At 40.4% G+C, this 17,256-nt stretch overlaps 1 protein-coding gene and 1 long non-coding RNA gene across 16 annotated transcripts in view; both read right to left on the bottom strand.

Annotated features, from left to right (window-relative positions):
- The window catches only part of NHSL1 (NHS like 1), a 140,574-nt gene that overhangs the window by 35,384 nt on the left and 87,934 nt on the right, over positions 1 to 17,256 (bottom strand). For 12 of the 15 annotated variants that reach the window (XR_014546633.1, XM_083607556.1, XM_083607560.1 and 9 more), the window contains one exon: positions 6,719 to 6,871. Coding sequence is in view for 14 of the 15 variants with exons in the window: in XM_083607556.1 (XP_083463682.1) it covers positions 6,719 to 6,871 (153 nt within the window). In the remaining variant the exon portion in view is untranslated. Of the gene's footprint in view, positions 1 to 6,718; positions 6,872 to 10,505; positions 10,814 to 17,256 lie in introns of those variants that run through there. The other 3 variants (XM_083607551.1, XM_083607552.1, XM_083607562.1) reach the window with 3 other exon arrangements.
- LOC310760038 lies at positions 2,835 to 6,615 on the bottom strand. Its single transcript, XR_014546712.1, has 2 exons — positions 5,925 to 6,615; positions 2,835 to 5,484 (listed from the first exon to the last, which is right to left on the bottom strand). It is a non-coding gene; the product is annotated as an uncharacterized lncRNA (long non-coding RNA).

The raw sequence follows: 17,256 nt of genomic DNA on the forward strand, positions 1-17,256 counted from the left end.
AAATTCAGGTTGACTTCTTGGCCTAACTGTTCATGAGACTCAGGAGAAAGAAATTAGAAGCAGAGCCTATCTTTCATACAGCAGTCATTCTAGCACAAGATCTCAGTGGAATTTCAAAGCTTGTTTTGCTCACCAGGGACATTGCTAACAAGACCCGGGGGCCCAAGTCTACATGAAATAAATTTGCAAATGCTAATTCAGACCATCTTTCAGGTAAAGGTAAAGGTACCCCTGACCGTTAGGTCCAGTTGCGGACCACTCTGGGGTTGCGGCGCTCATCTCGCTTTACTGGCCGAGGGAGGTGGCATTTGTTCGCAGACAGCTTCCAGGTCATGTGGCTAGCATGACTAAGCCACTTCTGGCAAACCAGAGCAGCGCACAGAAACACCGTTTACCTTCCCGCCAGAGCTGGGACCGAACAACGGGAGCTCACCCCGTCGCAGGGATTCAAAACGCCGACCTTCTGATCGGCAGGCCCTAGGCTCAGTGGTTTGGACCACAGCGCCACCCGTGTCTTTTAGGTAGAAAGAAGCAAATACTGGCTCTTGCCCAACTTCAAATACCACCTGGGGACATAATGGAACAGCTCAGAAAACTCACTTCACACCTTATTTCATGTTCCAAGATGCCCACCAAAAGATGATGGTCTCACACATTGCCTGAAGGAGAGAAAAAGTGCACATATGCAGTTGTACGACTGATGTGACACCGTTTACCTTGACATCTGACTTAGACTGGAATTATCCAACCTGCCTCTCTTGACTTGAAACCTAGCTAGAGCCAGCAGCTAAGGGTATGGTGGTGGTGGTGAGGAAAGAACAAGTAGATTGTAGCAGAACATAAATGCACATGCACCCGGTAGTCTTCAGGACCTTCATAACCTCTCATCTGTCAAAGTCTACACCTATCAGTACTCTGCTAAAATATATTTAAATTCTTCTATGTTTTATCATTTGAATTGATATGACCTGCCAGCAGCCTGTGTTCTGCTCCTAATGGGACTGTTGTTGCATAGAATCTGCCTAGCTACAAGCATCTCGACCGCACTGTATCCTACTGATCCATATGACGGGTTGGAAATTAATTATGACATTTGAAAGTGACATTTAGAATCTATCAACAATGCATACTATGGAAGAATAGAGCAGCTGGCAACACAACTAGATTCTGCAGCTATCTGTATCATAACAGGACTTCAAAACACAATTCTCACTTAGATCCTGATGAAGGTTCTATTTTTGTATCACAGTCTAAATAAGGCAAGCATCAGCCATTGAGCCACACAAGAAGGCATTTGACTTGGAACAGGACCCATTTCTGCAGATAAAAACCCCTTATATCATCTGCAAAAAGGAGTTATCACAAGGACTGTTCCATGTCAAGCTTAGTTTTAAAAAGACGTTAGAGAGAAACACCACAGCAGCTTTTGGACTGTTGCTGAAAAACAGCCAGCATGGACTATAAAGCAGGTTCATGAACTTTATCAATAATACAGTTCAGTGTAGTTTTGGAAATGGAAACCCTTTTACTTTTTTTTACTGAGTCAGGAATTCCAACAGATGTACTGCCAGAGCAGATTAACTGAAATATGTTTGGTTTAACGGAATTTAGCTGATTTTGCCAATTTTGTCCGTGTGTGTGTGTGTGTACCTAAGAGGTTTACATAAAAACAATAAAAATACAACAACATTTAATAAAATTTACCAGAAAAAAACCTTTTAAAAAATGAAACAAAATGTTACAAATAAAGCAGAGGAGCATACAAACAAAACCATTAGAGTCAAGAGTTCAGGAAAGCTCGAGTAGGCAAGTAGGTTTTTAAGAGATGCTTGTTCTTCTTCTATCATTACATTCCCAAAGGCAACAGGAAATTAGTTGTCCACAGAACAGTTTACATGCAAATGGCGTAACTCAACTATATATATATATCAGTTCTGCAATCTAACTGACTTTGATGTACATGTGAGAACCAAGCATGCAGCCAGGACTCTGCCACATGGCTAAGAAGAAATTCACCTTTTTGGTTATCAGAGTTCCTGCTGTTTCCAAAATAGCTCTTTGTACCACTATCACAATCTTTCAGATGTAACATCTCTTCATCTCTGTTCAAACATAGAGGGGGGGCCCCCACAGGCTTATCACAGAGTGCTGTCCATTTGAGACCAAAACTGTCAAGCATTATTCAATAGATTCCAATGAAAGCTACTGCTTACACACTGGCCACCTTTTTGGCCCAAATGTATTCAAGTGAAGAGAAAGTGGCAGCCAATGGCAGATTCCTTTTTCAAATCACATCACACAGGAAGACACTCCTCTAGAATTATCTGCAACAGAATTGTTAGGTCGGTCCTGCTCAGAACAATTTAAGAAGGATATTGACAAGCCCAAACATGATGATCAAGGGTCTAGAACCCAAACCTTATGAGGAAAGATTGGATATGTTTAGCCTGGAAAAGAGGAGACTGAGAGGAGATATGATGGCCTTCTTCAAATATCTAAAGGGCTGTCATATGGAAGATAGAGCAACAGGTTCAAGTTACAAGAAAGGAAATTCTGACTAAATATCAGAAAGAGCTTTCTGACAATAAGAGCTGGCAGCAGAACAGAATCCCTCGGAAGGTGGTGGACTCTCCTTCATTGGATATTTTTAAGTAGAGGTTGGGTGGTCATCTGTCATGGATGCTTTAGTTGAGATTCTTGCATAGCAGGATGCAAGCATAGCAGCATATATGACCCTCGGGATCCCTTCCAACTCTACAGTTCTGTGATTCTATGAAATGACTTGGACAGAAAGCCATAAATAGTTTTGTGGGAATTTTCTTTTAAAAAATCTATTTCGGTTAACAGCAAAAGGGTCAGGCACAGGCCTTTCTTTTCTGTCTTTCAGCTTGCAAAATGTAGAGATAAGCAGGCATGACTGAAGCAATCGTGATTTATCATCCACAAGTGTACTAAGATTACATCCCTGTAGAAATCCAAATTAGCCCAAGACAAATGGAGATAATCACATTGAGCGCTCCCCAGTGACAGCCTGTTAACAAATATCATTTGTAATGCCTGTTTCAGCTTCATGCCACTGGAAAGCCTGTTGGGTTCCCTGAGTCATGCTGATAGCATCTTTTCAACCACTTTCCTTGAATTTTCTCCTTTAGAGAATGGTGAGAGAATAAGATAAAGGATGTGCTTAAAAATGGTAATGTATTATACTTTCAACTTGGATTTCCAAGGTGTTCCTTCTCTTCTCTAATCTTTGGATTTTTTTTATTTTAAGCATTCAATCAGCTTGTCTGCGACGCTGAACAAGGGATGAAAATCACACAGCAGCTGTGTTGTTGAAACAAAACAAATGCGTGCACATTTAAACCAGCACATTCTAAATATTCTTTGTAGAAACAGGAACAGCAGACAGGAGCTAGAAATGCACTGCATACAAGACTAAACAAAACCGTGCCATTTCTCCTGACAGAAGTAAGAGGAAGCAGCTGCTACAACTAGCAGCTTATCCCATTCTACCAGTAGGGTCCAACATCTTACTGAGGTTTTCCTCAAAGATCATTTCAGACCACAGATGCTCTTTTCATGTATAACTAGTTTGTGCAATACTGCTCTGCTTACTTGAGACTCCCAGCCATTCTCTCCAAGCATGTACTTTTGTGAGCAACTATTATCATGTGAGGTGAGAGAATACAGAGCACAGACATTTCCACTTAGGAAATTTTTCCATACTATAATTATGCAGAAGCGGATGACTGTGAACAAGCAGAGGTTACAGCAAAGCAAACTGGAGACACTATGAACTGGGAGGTTATCTCCTGTACACGACAGTTTACAGCTAGTCCTAGATGGAGTGGCACTCCATTTTAAAGACCAGTCCCGCTCTCTTGAACGCCACATGAGGGCCAGAACACATTTTCTCAGCTTTGTCTGGTACATTAACGGCAGTCTTTTCTGAAGAAACCTCCATGTGGCTCTATGTGGGGCTGCCTTTGAAGATGACTTTGAAACTTCGTCTGGTTCAAAATGCACCTGTCAGAGTCCTGACAAGGGCATGTCATTTGGACTATGTAACACCGTTATTATACCAGTTGCACCGATTGCCAGTGCCCTCTTGAGCCCAATTCAAAATGTTAATTTTATAAACTAAACAGTTTTTGAAGGGCCACCTGTATCCATATTATCTGGTTCACAAGTTAATTTTAGCAACCAAGGCCAACTTAGGGCAGTGAGTTTGCCAGGAATGACACAGGAGACCTTTTCTATGGTGGTCCCATGGCTCTAGAACCCATTAACAAAAGGTGAAAAAGGTGAAAAACGAGCATAATATTTTAGCTGCAGTTCATTCATTGTCAGCTTTGGATTCTTGTTGTAAAAAAAAGTGTGCCACACATTCCGTTATTGCGCCCATAACTTCGGTTTAAGGTGCCATTTAGCTCCTAGCTTTCAAATCTCAGTTTCTAACACTGTGCAGGTCACAACTATTGAATCTAGTTAAATTTTTTTCTTACATACTTCACAGCCAGCAGAATGTTTTTCGACTAAATGCACAACTATAGTTCAATAGATTCCATTTCTCAGCATGGAACCAGCAACTATTATGTATAAAATATATTCTTTAAGATTTTCATTGCATAGGACTCCTCGCCAATTCTTCAAAAAAGCATTTGAAAGACAGACATTTTCCAAAGCCAGGTGCGTATGAACTGTGAATGGCTTCAAATAGTTAAAAACCATAAAGAATAAATGGGTATAGCTACCAGCGCTAGCAAACAGTCTTGATTTTATTTTCTCCCTTGGAAACAAGGCAGCCTAGCTTAACCATGCTGCCTCTTGCCTATCTTTTATTTCATTATTCTGAATTGATATAATTTTCACATCTCAGCATCAACATAAATCCAGGGCTAAAACTGTTACTCATATTAAATGGTTCCCTTTTGCTTAACAGGCCATTAATTGAACATATGATTAATACATAAAACAAGTAATCTTCTCAGCAGAAATTAACCACCAGCAAGGGATGACCCATATTTCTCATCAACATATTGATCCAATGAATCATAGGAAAAACAAAGCCTGAGCAATAACATGTTATTCTCTGTATAAGATTAGGGAAACATGTAGGAAGGTCTGCTGATTTATCTTTTAATTTGTTTATTTTACATGCTAACCAGATGTCTTCTGGGATTTAATTCAAACACTTAAAGCATTGCTTCCTAAGCTACGTCTGGAACCAGGACAGTATAGAAACACATCTCCAACCTTAGTCTGCAAAACCAATGCACCAATAAGCTGGGATAACTAATGAATCATCAGAGATACTGGGGCCCTGCAGCAACAAAAGCAATGGTATATATGAATGCACTGATGATGGAGAATCAATATTTACTGAAAACAAAAGAGCCTGCAAATTTTACATATATAGGTCTGAAACCGACCTCTGGTGCATTTTTATTAAATGGGAAATTGCAGCAAGGTTAAAATTAAAACCTTATGTGTAATGGTTATAGGGGTTGCTCGTGCGTAAGTTGCTGCCACTCCTGGCTAGGTTACCTGGTTAAACCCTTTCTGTCTGGACAGCCCTTCACTTCGTGGCTGTTTCAGTCGCTGGCAGAATCCGTCAGTGGGCGTTTCTTGAACTTCTTCCAGCAAAGAAGTTCTTTGACGCCAAGTCTCCGCCTACTCTCCCTGCGCGGAAGTCTTCTGCGCAGGGTGGGTGTGGGCAGCGGAGGACCCGTGCTCTCCCCGCTGGTCTCCGGCGAGGAGTCCTGGAGCCCCTTCGCCGATTACCCCATCTGCCCCCCTTCACCCCTGGTGTTACGCTAATTTCCTTCTCCAGCAGATGGGCTGCCTCTCCCCCTGCTGGGCCCCTCTCCAGCATCGCTCTGGAGCCTTGCCTCCACCTCTGGCTCCGATGGCAGTTCCCTGACATTATGCAAGCAGGAACAAGCATAAAAGCTAGCTATTATCTTGTATTTTACATTGTTTCTATGGTTATTGATTAGCCATCTTGCCTCAAAGGGAAGCTGTCACTGGCAACCTCTCCCCCTCTATTGAACATACCTCCATATCACCCAAAAACGTATGATTTAAAATAAAAAAACCCAAATCAGGTTAAATGCAATCATACTTTTTATGAACTATTGGATTAACCTAGCTTGAGTTATTTTTACTAATATATTTCAGACGCTTTTGAGAAGAAAGGACAGAAGCAGTATGCACTCTGACAAATATATATTTACTGACCTAATATATTTGTTTAGCACTTTACGCCTGAACTCTAAAATCAGAATATTCCAATGTCAAAAGTTTAAACTGCTTTGTTTGATTCCACATGTTCCATATATCAGAGATTGTCCTGAAACTTGTAATCAGCAGGATGGGTTTAATCTCATTTCTAGTATGGCTCCTCAGACTTTCTTTTCCAGCCTCCTCTTCAGCAACAGTTGGAACTTGTGAGGATATTATTGTGTCTGGCTGAAACCAACTAGAGCTGCACGTTGCATAAATAAGTTTTATGGAGACCACTTTACAGCAGGAAGAGTATAATCATCTGAAACACTGGTGTGATATTTTCTTCCCTCTTTGACTTGTTTAGTTCCTTGATAAAAGTACAAGAGGTCACAGGGCTGTGAAAGCAGGCAGATGCAAGCAGGCACATAGTTTTACTGCTAAATAAAAAAATATGTAATGATATGGTGTGTTATTATTGTCAACTTCCTACCTCTTAGTACCGACTTCAGGTTCAGCTTGGCTTGGCGGTGCAGATCCTCTACACAGGGTGGCCTTGAGGTGGGTAGAAACACATTCTCTTGTTGATGCCAGGGTGCAGTGTAATGGACTGTCCATCTGCTCTCTTCATCTAGATTGGAGACAGCTGTAAATAAGAGAGAGTCAAATTAGAAAGGAATGCTGCTATTAACCTGAAGTTATGCTCTACAACAGGAGTGGGGGAGAATTTTGCTCTGTCGGATCAGATATCAGCCCCCTCCCCATGGCCTATGTTTAGCAGATGGGTAGGATAACACACCTGTCAATCATCTGATGTCATAATGATGAGAGGTGATTGACAGGTGGGCTCTCCTACCCCGCCTGTCAAAGGTTGTCCGTTGTTGGGCGGGGGGGAGAAGAAGAAGTGATTTCAAAGCACCACACAAGGATTGCAAAGAACCCTGCTCATCAACAGGCTTTGATTCCTCATTCAGCTATGGGCAGAAACTTTAATGCTTTATTTTTCTGCAGAAAATTTTACATTATGTAAGTTCATTAGTAACAATGAATGGGTGTCAACTACAGATTCATTATTAGGCAGTTTCCAAGTTTTTAGCTTTGTTTCTCACATACAAGAAAAATAAACGTGAAAATTAAGATCACTCTCTGAAGCTTGTATCACTGGATAAAAGACATTGAACCATACTGAAAGCTCTACAAAATACAAAGATCTCAGCATGACACATAGCAGGACTTCCAATGCTGAATGCATGGGAGGGAGGATCACATGGGAGACAGTGGTCCTTCAGATATCCTGGTCCCAATCCATTTAGGGATGTGTAGATGAGAACCAGAACTCTGAACTGTATTGTAATCAGAAACAAACTAGAAGCCAGTGCAGATGGAAGAGAAGTGGAATGAAATGATCTGTAAAGTAATAAATCAGTATTATCATTGCTTTTTGCACCAACTGAAGTTTCTGAATACAGTGGTACCTCGGGTTACGTACACTTCAGGTTACATACGCTTCAGGTTACAGACTCCGCTAACCCAGAAATAGTACCTCGGGTTAAGAACTTTGCTTCAGGATGAGAACAGAAATCGTGCTCTGATGGCGTGGCGGCAGTGGGAGGATCCATTAGCTAAAGTGGTGCCTCAGGTTAAGAACAGTTTCAGGTTAAGAACAGACCTCTGGAACGAATTAAGTTCTTAACCCGAGGTACCACTGTAATTTCCAAAGCCCATTTAGACTTTGTTAACAGTAATCCAATCTGGATAGCAACAGCATAGCGATGACACCTCAGTTCAGGTCAGCCCAACTTTTCATACCAAGTAGGCCACAAGAGTTCTTCAACAGGGAACCCATGGACCATACACTGCCTTGTATCATGGGGGTGGGGGAGGCCAAAATTTGATGCCCAGTTCCACTCATTGCACTGCCTTCCCAAAGCAAGTTAAAAGGTGCCAGGCTCCGGGAAGGAGGTGCGTGGCTCTCCTGCCCACCAGTGGAGAAGCAGCAGTGGCAGCTTCTGGCGCGACCTTGCCCACACCTCACAATATCTTGCTGTGCATTGCCACATGACCCAAGGAAAGGATGCTTTGGTGGAAGCAGGGTAGGGTTACACTTTCCCGTTTCACCTCAGATGATGAAATAGGAAACATCACCCCAGATAATTACTATAGGTTTTGTTTCTTATGGGTTCTTACTTGTGGCCTGCTTATACAAAAAAGGTGTATAGTGGATAATTGTATGATAAAGGTATGACGAAAGACTTAGAAGAGAAACGAAAAGGATGCTGCTAATACTGTAATTTAAGGAGAGGAGTGCAGTGTGGTACTCAAAATGTCCCAGTTAATTAATTTAAATAGGTCTCCCACTTAGTTGGAATACCACCCGCAATTTCTAAATCTAAATGCAGTAAGTAACCTGGGTTGCATTCCTAATGTTGCATTATTATATTTATATAGCAAACTGCAAAAACAGAACAGTGGTATTTTTGCTGCCTTCAGATTACATTTTGGTTTCTTGTGGAAGTTCTTCCTTTCTACCCTCATATTGTCCCATACCACCTAACAGAAATACCTGGAAATACCTGTGCCAAATTAAAGCACACATATGCTTACATCACCATGGTCAATTTTTAGTAGCATTTTGCCTTTTTCTGTGGTGGCCATAAAGGAAAGTGATAAGTGTATCAAGGAGGGGAGATCTGTATTATCACCCAGGCAGTATTTGGCTTTCAGCCCACATGATGTTCTCTTTGCTCTTAGCTCTCCCAAGCACAAACCTTACATCTGTGCTTCCACACACACCCCCAAGCACTTGTTAAGTTTATGTGAACTTACCTAAGACCGTAGTTACTACCTCACTGCCCTGCCTGATTTTCATTGCCTCTTAGTTGCTCATTACTGAGACCATATCCCTTTATTGCCCTGAATTGAGAGATTTTTCAACTTTATTATTTGCCTTGTTAAAACAGCACTACCTCTGCAAAGTCCAAACTGCTCAAAAAAACCAGCAATGCCCTCAACCTTTAGATATCAGGTAAGGGGGACTTAACCATATGTAGGATGACTCAAGATGAGAGGCACTTGCGAGACAGAGTCAATGTCTCCTGCTATTGCACACAATGGTCACAGAACATGCTCCTACACAATAAGAGTTCTGTATGCTAAAGAAGTATACAGGTAAATATAAAAACATTTTATAATGGGGGGAAATCACTGCCTTTTGCCACAGTGAGCCAACTGTATGGACTAGTTCTTATGTATTATTTATGCCTGCTATATACATGCTATATCTAAGTACAAGTCCCTCCTTTATGAAGAGTATGAACATGACATTGTTGCCCTTGGAGCTCATCAAGCACATCCTCAGCAGGATGCGCTTGAGGAACTCTTATGGGCACCTACATTCATTACACTGAAAATGATCAGGAACATTTCATGCGGCAAGGTAGATAATGCTGACATGATACAGGACTGTCTTTGCTGTCCTTCCTAATCAGAGGTCAAAGTCTAAAGATAATGAACAGAAAATGCAATCGTTCTCAGCCTTCCAGAAAAAAATTAAAGCTGTATTAAACTACTGCCAGGGATAAAATAACTTACAGGGAAGGTGACAGATGCTACATGCATAATTATCTTGAGCCCCCCCCCACCGGCATGCCAAATAAGTACCTAGGACTCTAGGCTCTTAACCCCAAATTTTGTTTTGGGCAAGAGGAAGAGTATCATTGTTAACAGAAAATATGCCTGCAGACTGGTAGCAACTTAAAGAAAGATCAGTTTGCTGTTCAAAACTGTTCCAATAATCATTCTGGGTGTTAGTAGAAAAAAATGTTTTGTTGCAAGTTTGCGCCAGTGCAATAAAGCAAAGGATCCAGACGGAGGTTTCTGCCTGTAGCTGGCTCTGAATGTCCACAATAGTTGGTGCAGCCGAGGGCTCAACAAGATTTTAGCTGGATAAACATTACAGCACACAAATCTACTACCTGCATCAAGTTACCTAAACAAAAGCTTTAAGCTCTGCAATGATTTTATTGCATGAAAGGGGCCCCTACTTTTCTCAGGAAGACCAAAGAAAATTAGCAGACTCGGGATTCAAAAGTTTACAACAACAAAAAGTGCAGGTGCTCAGCAGTTTCCTTTAAAGAAACTGCTTCTACGCACTCCAAAGTATGGCAAAGTAAAAATGCTATGCAATTCAATAAATTAAAGCACATTACTTAAAATTTGTGCAACATGATTTAGCTTTTCTGCAAAATATCTAAACAGATTTAAAAGCCACATTTACTTACTCTTTTTCTTGAAAAATTTGATTAACGATTTGAGCTTTGTATTGATAAACACCACCATTTCAGAAAAGCCTGCTGTGTTCCTGCAGTTTGGATCCCATAGAAAGCAAGGGTACAATGCAAGAAACTAATTTCCAGAGCTTCCCCAACAGTCCTTGCAACCCTTACTAACTTTTTGCCTCCTGCTTCCACCCCTCCCCCCTTTTGTTTCTTCTTTAAGAGCAAGCTCAGAGTTGCAGGGAACGTCCTAGCGATTAGAAACCATTAACAGTCCTTGAACCTGAAAGCTTCCTTCTGAAACATAATGCGGGTGTCTGCAACAGCCAGTTACAACATAGAGAGCGCGGGGGGGGGGGGGGAGCCAATCTTTGTTCATGTTTGCATGGAAGCAAGATGGAGATTTCTGCTTCAGCATTCATTCATTCATTCATGCGTGCATGTCTCCCTCTCTGTCCCCTCCCCCTAGCAAATAATCAACAGTTTCCACCTCCCTTTCCTACCACGCCAGGTTGTACTCCACAAAGAAAGATGAGTAATTTTAAGTGATTTCCCTTGCCATTATTCTCAAAGGATCTTCAAAATCCTCCACAGGACACAATATGAAGTGGATGCTTTCATGGCCATGCTTTGTATAACCCTCTCCGATGAATATACAGAATTTAACTTGCCTGGGACAGTGAGACTTTCAACTATTGCTTTCCAAACCTGCCCCCCTCTTTCCCAACATTTAAGCTTAGCAAGCTCTTAAGGACTGCATTTTAATTGTTCCCAACATGCAGGGACGGGGCTTTCCTTCACATCACCTTGCTTTCGAGTCATACATCTCCTCCCCCCCTTTTCCCACCATTAACTACAAATTTGGTGGCAAAGAAGAAGGGTAACACACACCATCTTTCTTTCTTTCTTTCTTTCTTTAGCATGCTTTGTTAAAGCTAACTTAAAGGAAGCTATGAAAAAGTACTTTAATTACTAAGCCTATATGACTTAACACGTTACCTAGACACGTAAGTAAAAAAAAATCTCTTTCACGGGCTAGGCAAAGAGCCTTTGTAATGAAAACATCTATCTCCTTCCATTAGAAATGATTTACAATATTTGGAGAGAAAAATGCTAACTACAGCTTCAATGTGCTCAGCAGGGCATGCCTGCAAGAGAATGCTGAGGCTCAAGAAGTCAGTCTGCCCTTTCAAAGGAAGGCTAAGCAATGTCTTGGCTTGACATTGAAAGGAATTCTCACTTCTCCAAAGAAACCCCAACAGCAGGGGCCGGCCTGCCCAGTCTTTTCCAAAGGAGGCCACATAGGTTCAGATCTATGGAGTAGATGCTCTTGGGAAACATTCCCAGCCTCAGTGGATTTTTCAAAAATCACTGGTACACAGAACAAAAAAATAAATGCATAAACCTTTTCTACAAGAGGACATCTAGGAGAAATAAAAATAGTTCTGTTTGACAATGTTGTGTGTTCTGAAGGGTCTGAAAATTGAACGCAGTTTTGGCATTTAATGTCACAAACTACTTTTAGCATAAATTAATGGGAAGTTAGCTTCAGGAAGTGCACTCCTCAAAACCCACTGACTACCCAAGATCATTTGCACACATTTATTTGATTGCCTGGAAAGGATTTCATCTGGTTGAGCATCACTGTAGAAGTCAAACAATATAAAAGCACACAGATTCATTGGCCCCTGTCACTAGTCTATGCAGCACAAAAAACGGGAACTTCATGCAGGTCTGAATATGTTTTTACCTTAAAGAAATGTAACATTCCATTAACTCAAAGACACGTATCAAAACAAACAGGATTATAATATTGCTAAACAGTAAATAATAGGTTCTAGTCAAACTTAAATGATATCAGTCAAAATAATGATAAAAAACATATACAGTGGTACCTCGGGTTAAGAACTTAATTCGTTCCGGAGGTCCGTTCTTAACCTGAAACTGTTCTTAACCTGAAGCACTGCTTTAGCTAATGAGGCCTCCCGCTGCTGCCGCGCTGCAGGAACACGATTTCTGTTCTCATCCTGAAGCAAAGTTCTTAACCTGAAGCATTATTTCTGGGTTAGCGGAGTCTGTAACCTGAAGCGTATGTAACCTGAAGCGTATGTAACCCGAGGTACCACTGTATATAAAACCAGCTGTATTTGTCTTTCCTCATTTATATGGAAGATTACCATCTAATCTTTGGCATGCAACTCCTTCTATGCTGAAGGAATACTTCATGAATAGTTTTCTCTATGCTGGTTTCAGAAGCACTATCATGAAGCAAGAAGACTAATATTTGCATTAAATGAGGCTGAATCGCCTGTGCGCCTTGTTTGCTAAATCACAGGTAGAAGATTAAGAAGCTAAAATCAGAAGTGGTACACTTAAGTCACATTGTTCTAACAATGTACTCTGAAGGAATGGACTTAGACCAGAGTTCAAATCCTTGACTTCTTAGCTGTAGGAACACACTTGTTGAGTTGGGGGGCAATTCATCTCCGTGTGCAATTTTCATTATCAACAGGCATAATAGCAACCTTTCCTACATGCTACTTTGGAAAATGAATGCAACAAGGCCACAAAGTATTTATTTATTTATTTATTTATTTATTTATTTATTTATTTATTTATTTTTACAATATTTGCTAGAGAGAAAAGTATGTGACCCAGCACTAGATCGGATTATGTGCATAGCTGAGCAAATGCTCAGGAGGAAGAAGATCCTCTTGTCCTTAACTCTCTATCCTGCTATCGAGAAAACAGTAACCCAGTAACATAAATAATTCCAAGATGGTGCTGTGGGGGAGAAAACCTTGAAAGGGGCCAAAGGGTTTGGGGAATGTGAACGAAACACACTGAATCTTTGAAGGTATGCTCACCATAATACTCTCCTATCAGCAAAATTAACCATTTGAGATGAGATGTTAGAACAGACTGTTTCTATTCAGCTGTACAGATGTTGTCATTACCAAAACTTATCTCAGCTGTTAATTACAAATGCAGTGCTGCTAGTTTTAAGGATATATACATGTTACATAGAACTGCTTGACATTTCAGGAGAGGCATAAGTGGTCAGTTTTATGTGGTGTGCCTGCAGCATGCATTCCACCCATCCCCCCAGCCCATTGTATTGCCCTCTTTGAATATATGTTTCCAGCTGACCTGGTCCATGACAATCAGAATCACATTAAAGGATTTTAGCCATGAAACAACTGGAAACATCCTTCCACCCTCCTCAAATTAAGCTACAAAGACTCCTTAGGAATCCTTCTTGCACTATGTAAAGAATTTGAAAACTTTTATACTATCTATTGCTGCTGTTCAAAACATGATTCCGAATATGGTTTTAAAAAGTAACATGAATGACATTTTAGAATGCAATTTTACAGAAAGAGTTCAAGGGTGAAGACATTAACTGAATGTTCCTGAGTTATCTATTCATCACTAATCAACCAGTCTAGCCCCAGTGATTCTGAAATTAAATTCTATTAACGTAACTGCTGGATTCAACCTTTTCTAAATTTCATGGAAGGCTGTTCCAAGGTTTAGTCAATGCTTTATCAAAATAGATACATACTATAATACATACTATGAAGTCAATAAAGTTGCATAACTGGCCAATCCCAAAACACCAGTGGTGGAAATCTCAGAAAATCTACGTTCCCAAATCCATTGGGGGGGGGGAGGGGGGAATAAGGAGGTGTGTTCAAACATTAGAAGTCTAAAAGAAAAAGTCCTCCCCACGCCAAAAAAAGAAGACACTGATAACAGACAGACATCTGTGCTTTTTCAGTGTGTCTGGCAAATGGAAAAACAGATCTACAAATTAAGGCTGAGAGCCAGTGTAGTGAAGTGTAGGAAGGTCACACGAGTGAAATCAGCACTCAACCATGAGGTCTGCTAGGTGACCTTGGGCCAGTCACTATTTCACAGACAAACCTACCTCACATGTTTCTGACGAAGATACAATCAGAACTATTTGCAGCACCATGACCTCCTAAATAAAAAAATCACATGTATACTTATCTGAGAGTCAGACTCAGTGAACTTACAGGGGCTTTCAATTTTGCTATATATTTAAAAGATTTTATGCTGCATGTACATTAAAATGTTTAGGTCTTCGAAAGGCTCTTTACAAAGCAAAAGCATTTGCCAGGTTGAGCAAGAAGCCATATGAGGGACTAAAAACAGGCACATTTCACTTGGCATAGGTGCATTTATGTCCATAGATTCCCTAAACACATGGAATGATACAGCAAAAGAAAACTATTTAAGGGTATGATCCTAGGAAACACTGAACCCCTTCTCACATGTGGGAGGTTGCCAACTTTTAGTACTTTCAAGAGCTCTCTTTCAAAGTCTTTAGAAATTACACTTCCTTCCATTAGTTCTGTGGCAAGAACCTAAAAAAAGGGTACAAAAAAGTCATCGAGCCCTGCACACTTACGCTCAGATTCAATTAACTCAATCAGCCTGCTTTACTGGGATATTGCCATCAAACGGTTCTTCTACAGGAAGGAATGATAAATAATTTATAAATTATGAGGCATTCTTCTCTCCTTTCAAACCAGCCAGGCTCAGCCATCCCCTGGCATTTTCCTCGAGAACAAAAGTGACTTCCCACCACAAAGACAGTCCCGAGAGGCAATGAATTCAGCTGCCCTCCCATCTTGAACTCAGCTCACTCACAATGGTCTCTTTCAACTCTGCAATCTCAGCCTTCCTGAATCTTGATACTTCTCTGGTTACTAAGAAGTGATAATTAAACTAAGGATCCAGAAAGGAATAAGAAAAAAAAGTCCTATTTTACTCTTAACAGCTGTAAAGGAAAGGAAAAGACCTGTGCACCACTTAATCCAAAGCGAGAATTATGCATAAAGTGGGGCTTTACAAAGATTATTAAGTAGGTAACGGCAGCTCCCTCATTATCCATGCACACAGGAGACTAGAAGACTCCAGGAAGGAGGTTGGGAACTGAGGAGCAGAAAGGAGACTGTGAAGAAACAATGAAGCATTAAAAAAATTAAAAAGGGAAAACAGAGCTTATTATGACAATCTTGTTTAGACCACAACATAATAAATATTGATTAGCTCTTTCCCCTATTTTCTAATTCATTATATCTCTACCATTAAGAGCTACCCCCACAAGCACCACCAGAACAAGGAACAGGGTTTTGTGGAGTTCAGATGCTAATAAGGATCTCAGTTTTGCGTTTGACCAACCCAAGCCTTTGGGATAGGAAATGGAACAAACAAACAAACAAACAAACAAACAAACAAACCCTTGTCCCATCCACCCCTGAGCCATGCAGAAAAAACAAATGCATTTTGGCTCAAATGTGGAAATAATTTATATGTCATAAACTTTAAATCTGCCCTACATTCAGTAAATGTTCGCTTACCAAACATACAGAGTATCTTGTATAAATTCCAAGCCTTCATAGTAACTTTGTAAGTTTCAGGACCAGTTCACATCACCAATGAATCACATCTCCCTATCTAATTTGGAATCAGATTAATTTGAAGAATATCTGCTGGATGTTCAAATTAATCCAGTTTTAAACTGTGCCAAGTCTGAATCAGCACAGAGCTCTCTCTGTTGTGAACCTGTGCCACCTGCCCAGAGCCTTTGCTTGCCATGACTGTCCTCTCTGAGATTCCTTCATCTTTTTCCATACTTATCAGAGTGGCAGGGTTTGTATTCATAGTAATCTTCATAGTAATCTTCAGGTTGTAACTGCTACTTCAAGCACAGCCGACAGTATCCAGAGTAACCCTACTGTTTGGGCAGGCCTTTGGAACTTTAATTTTTTTCACCACCCAGTTTATTAAAGCTTTTAATTAAGTTACTATTACAGTTTTGTGCAACGAAGCTGTGTTAGTTCCATAGTCAGCTGAAATCCTGATTAAAAACAGGTCAAGAAAGAAGGTTATCCAATAATGCCTAGAATTGTGCAGCAACCATATTCCCAATTTGTTTTCCTAAGAAGGAACATAGGTTGAGACTGTCCACTAGGAAAGATGAAGAGTTCAATCACTGCCTCCTTAACTGCAGGATGGACATTTTCCTACTCATGATACCATTACTTGTGTCCCCCTGAATTTGGACACATTTTCTCCATTGGCTTAATTTGTTGGAACACATGTTTGTGCTTACTCTCAATAGCAATGTCAGCATTCATAGAGCAAAACAACTGAAACTGGCCAAAGTAGCTGATCCAAAAGCCAATAGTATCTTTAGGCTAGATTGTGGTCACATAGAAAGTCAGATTTAGTAAGGGTTTTCTGTAGTGCTAAAAGTTCTTTTGCCTAGGGCAGAGTAGGGGAAACCTGCAGCCCTCCAGTATAGCCAAACATCCTCCACCCATTTTAGGCCTTTTATTAGAACTTTTAGATTTTTTCAGATTTTATGCTGACTGCTGCTCTTTCAGTTTCAGTAGCCACTTTTTATTTTAGAATATGTAAACTGTTCTACAAGCCTTCAATCTAAAGATCGGGTTATCAAATTATGGTAATTAAATTTTCAAAATGTGAAAGGTTACACAAATGAATGTGGATTTGTATCTCATTGGATTCTGATCATGACAGAAGGGGATATAAATAATAAATTACTGTTTTATAGTGGCCAAATTTAGTATGAATAACTGTTACAGGGTATTTGCATTTCAACTGAATGAAACAATTCCGTTTCCATGGCATAACCATGCATTCAATTAATATTCATGACTGTAAGTTTGTCATGATCTTGAGTACTGTATTAACTTAAAAA

Source organism: Podarcis filfolensis, assembly GCF_964270895.1.
Source record: "Podarcis filfolensis genome assembly, chromosome: 3".
NCBI classification, from domain to species: Eukaryota; Metazoa; Chordata; class Lepidosauria; order Squamata; family Lacertidae; genus Podarcis; species Podarcis filfolensis.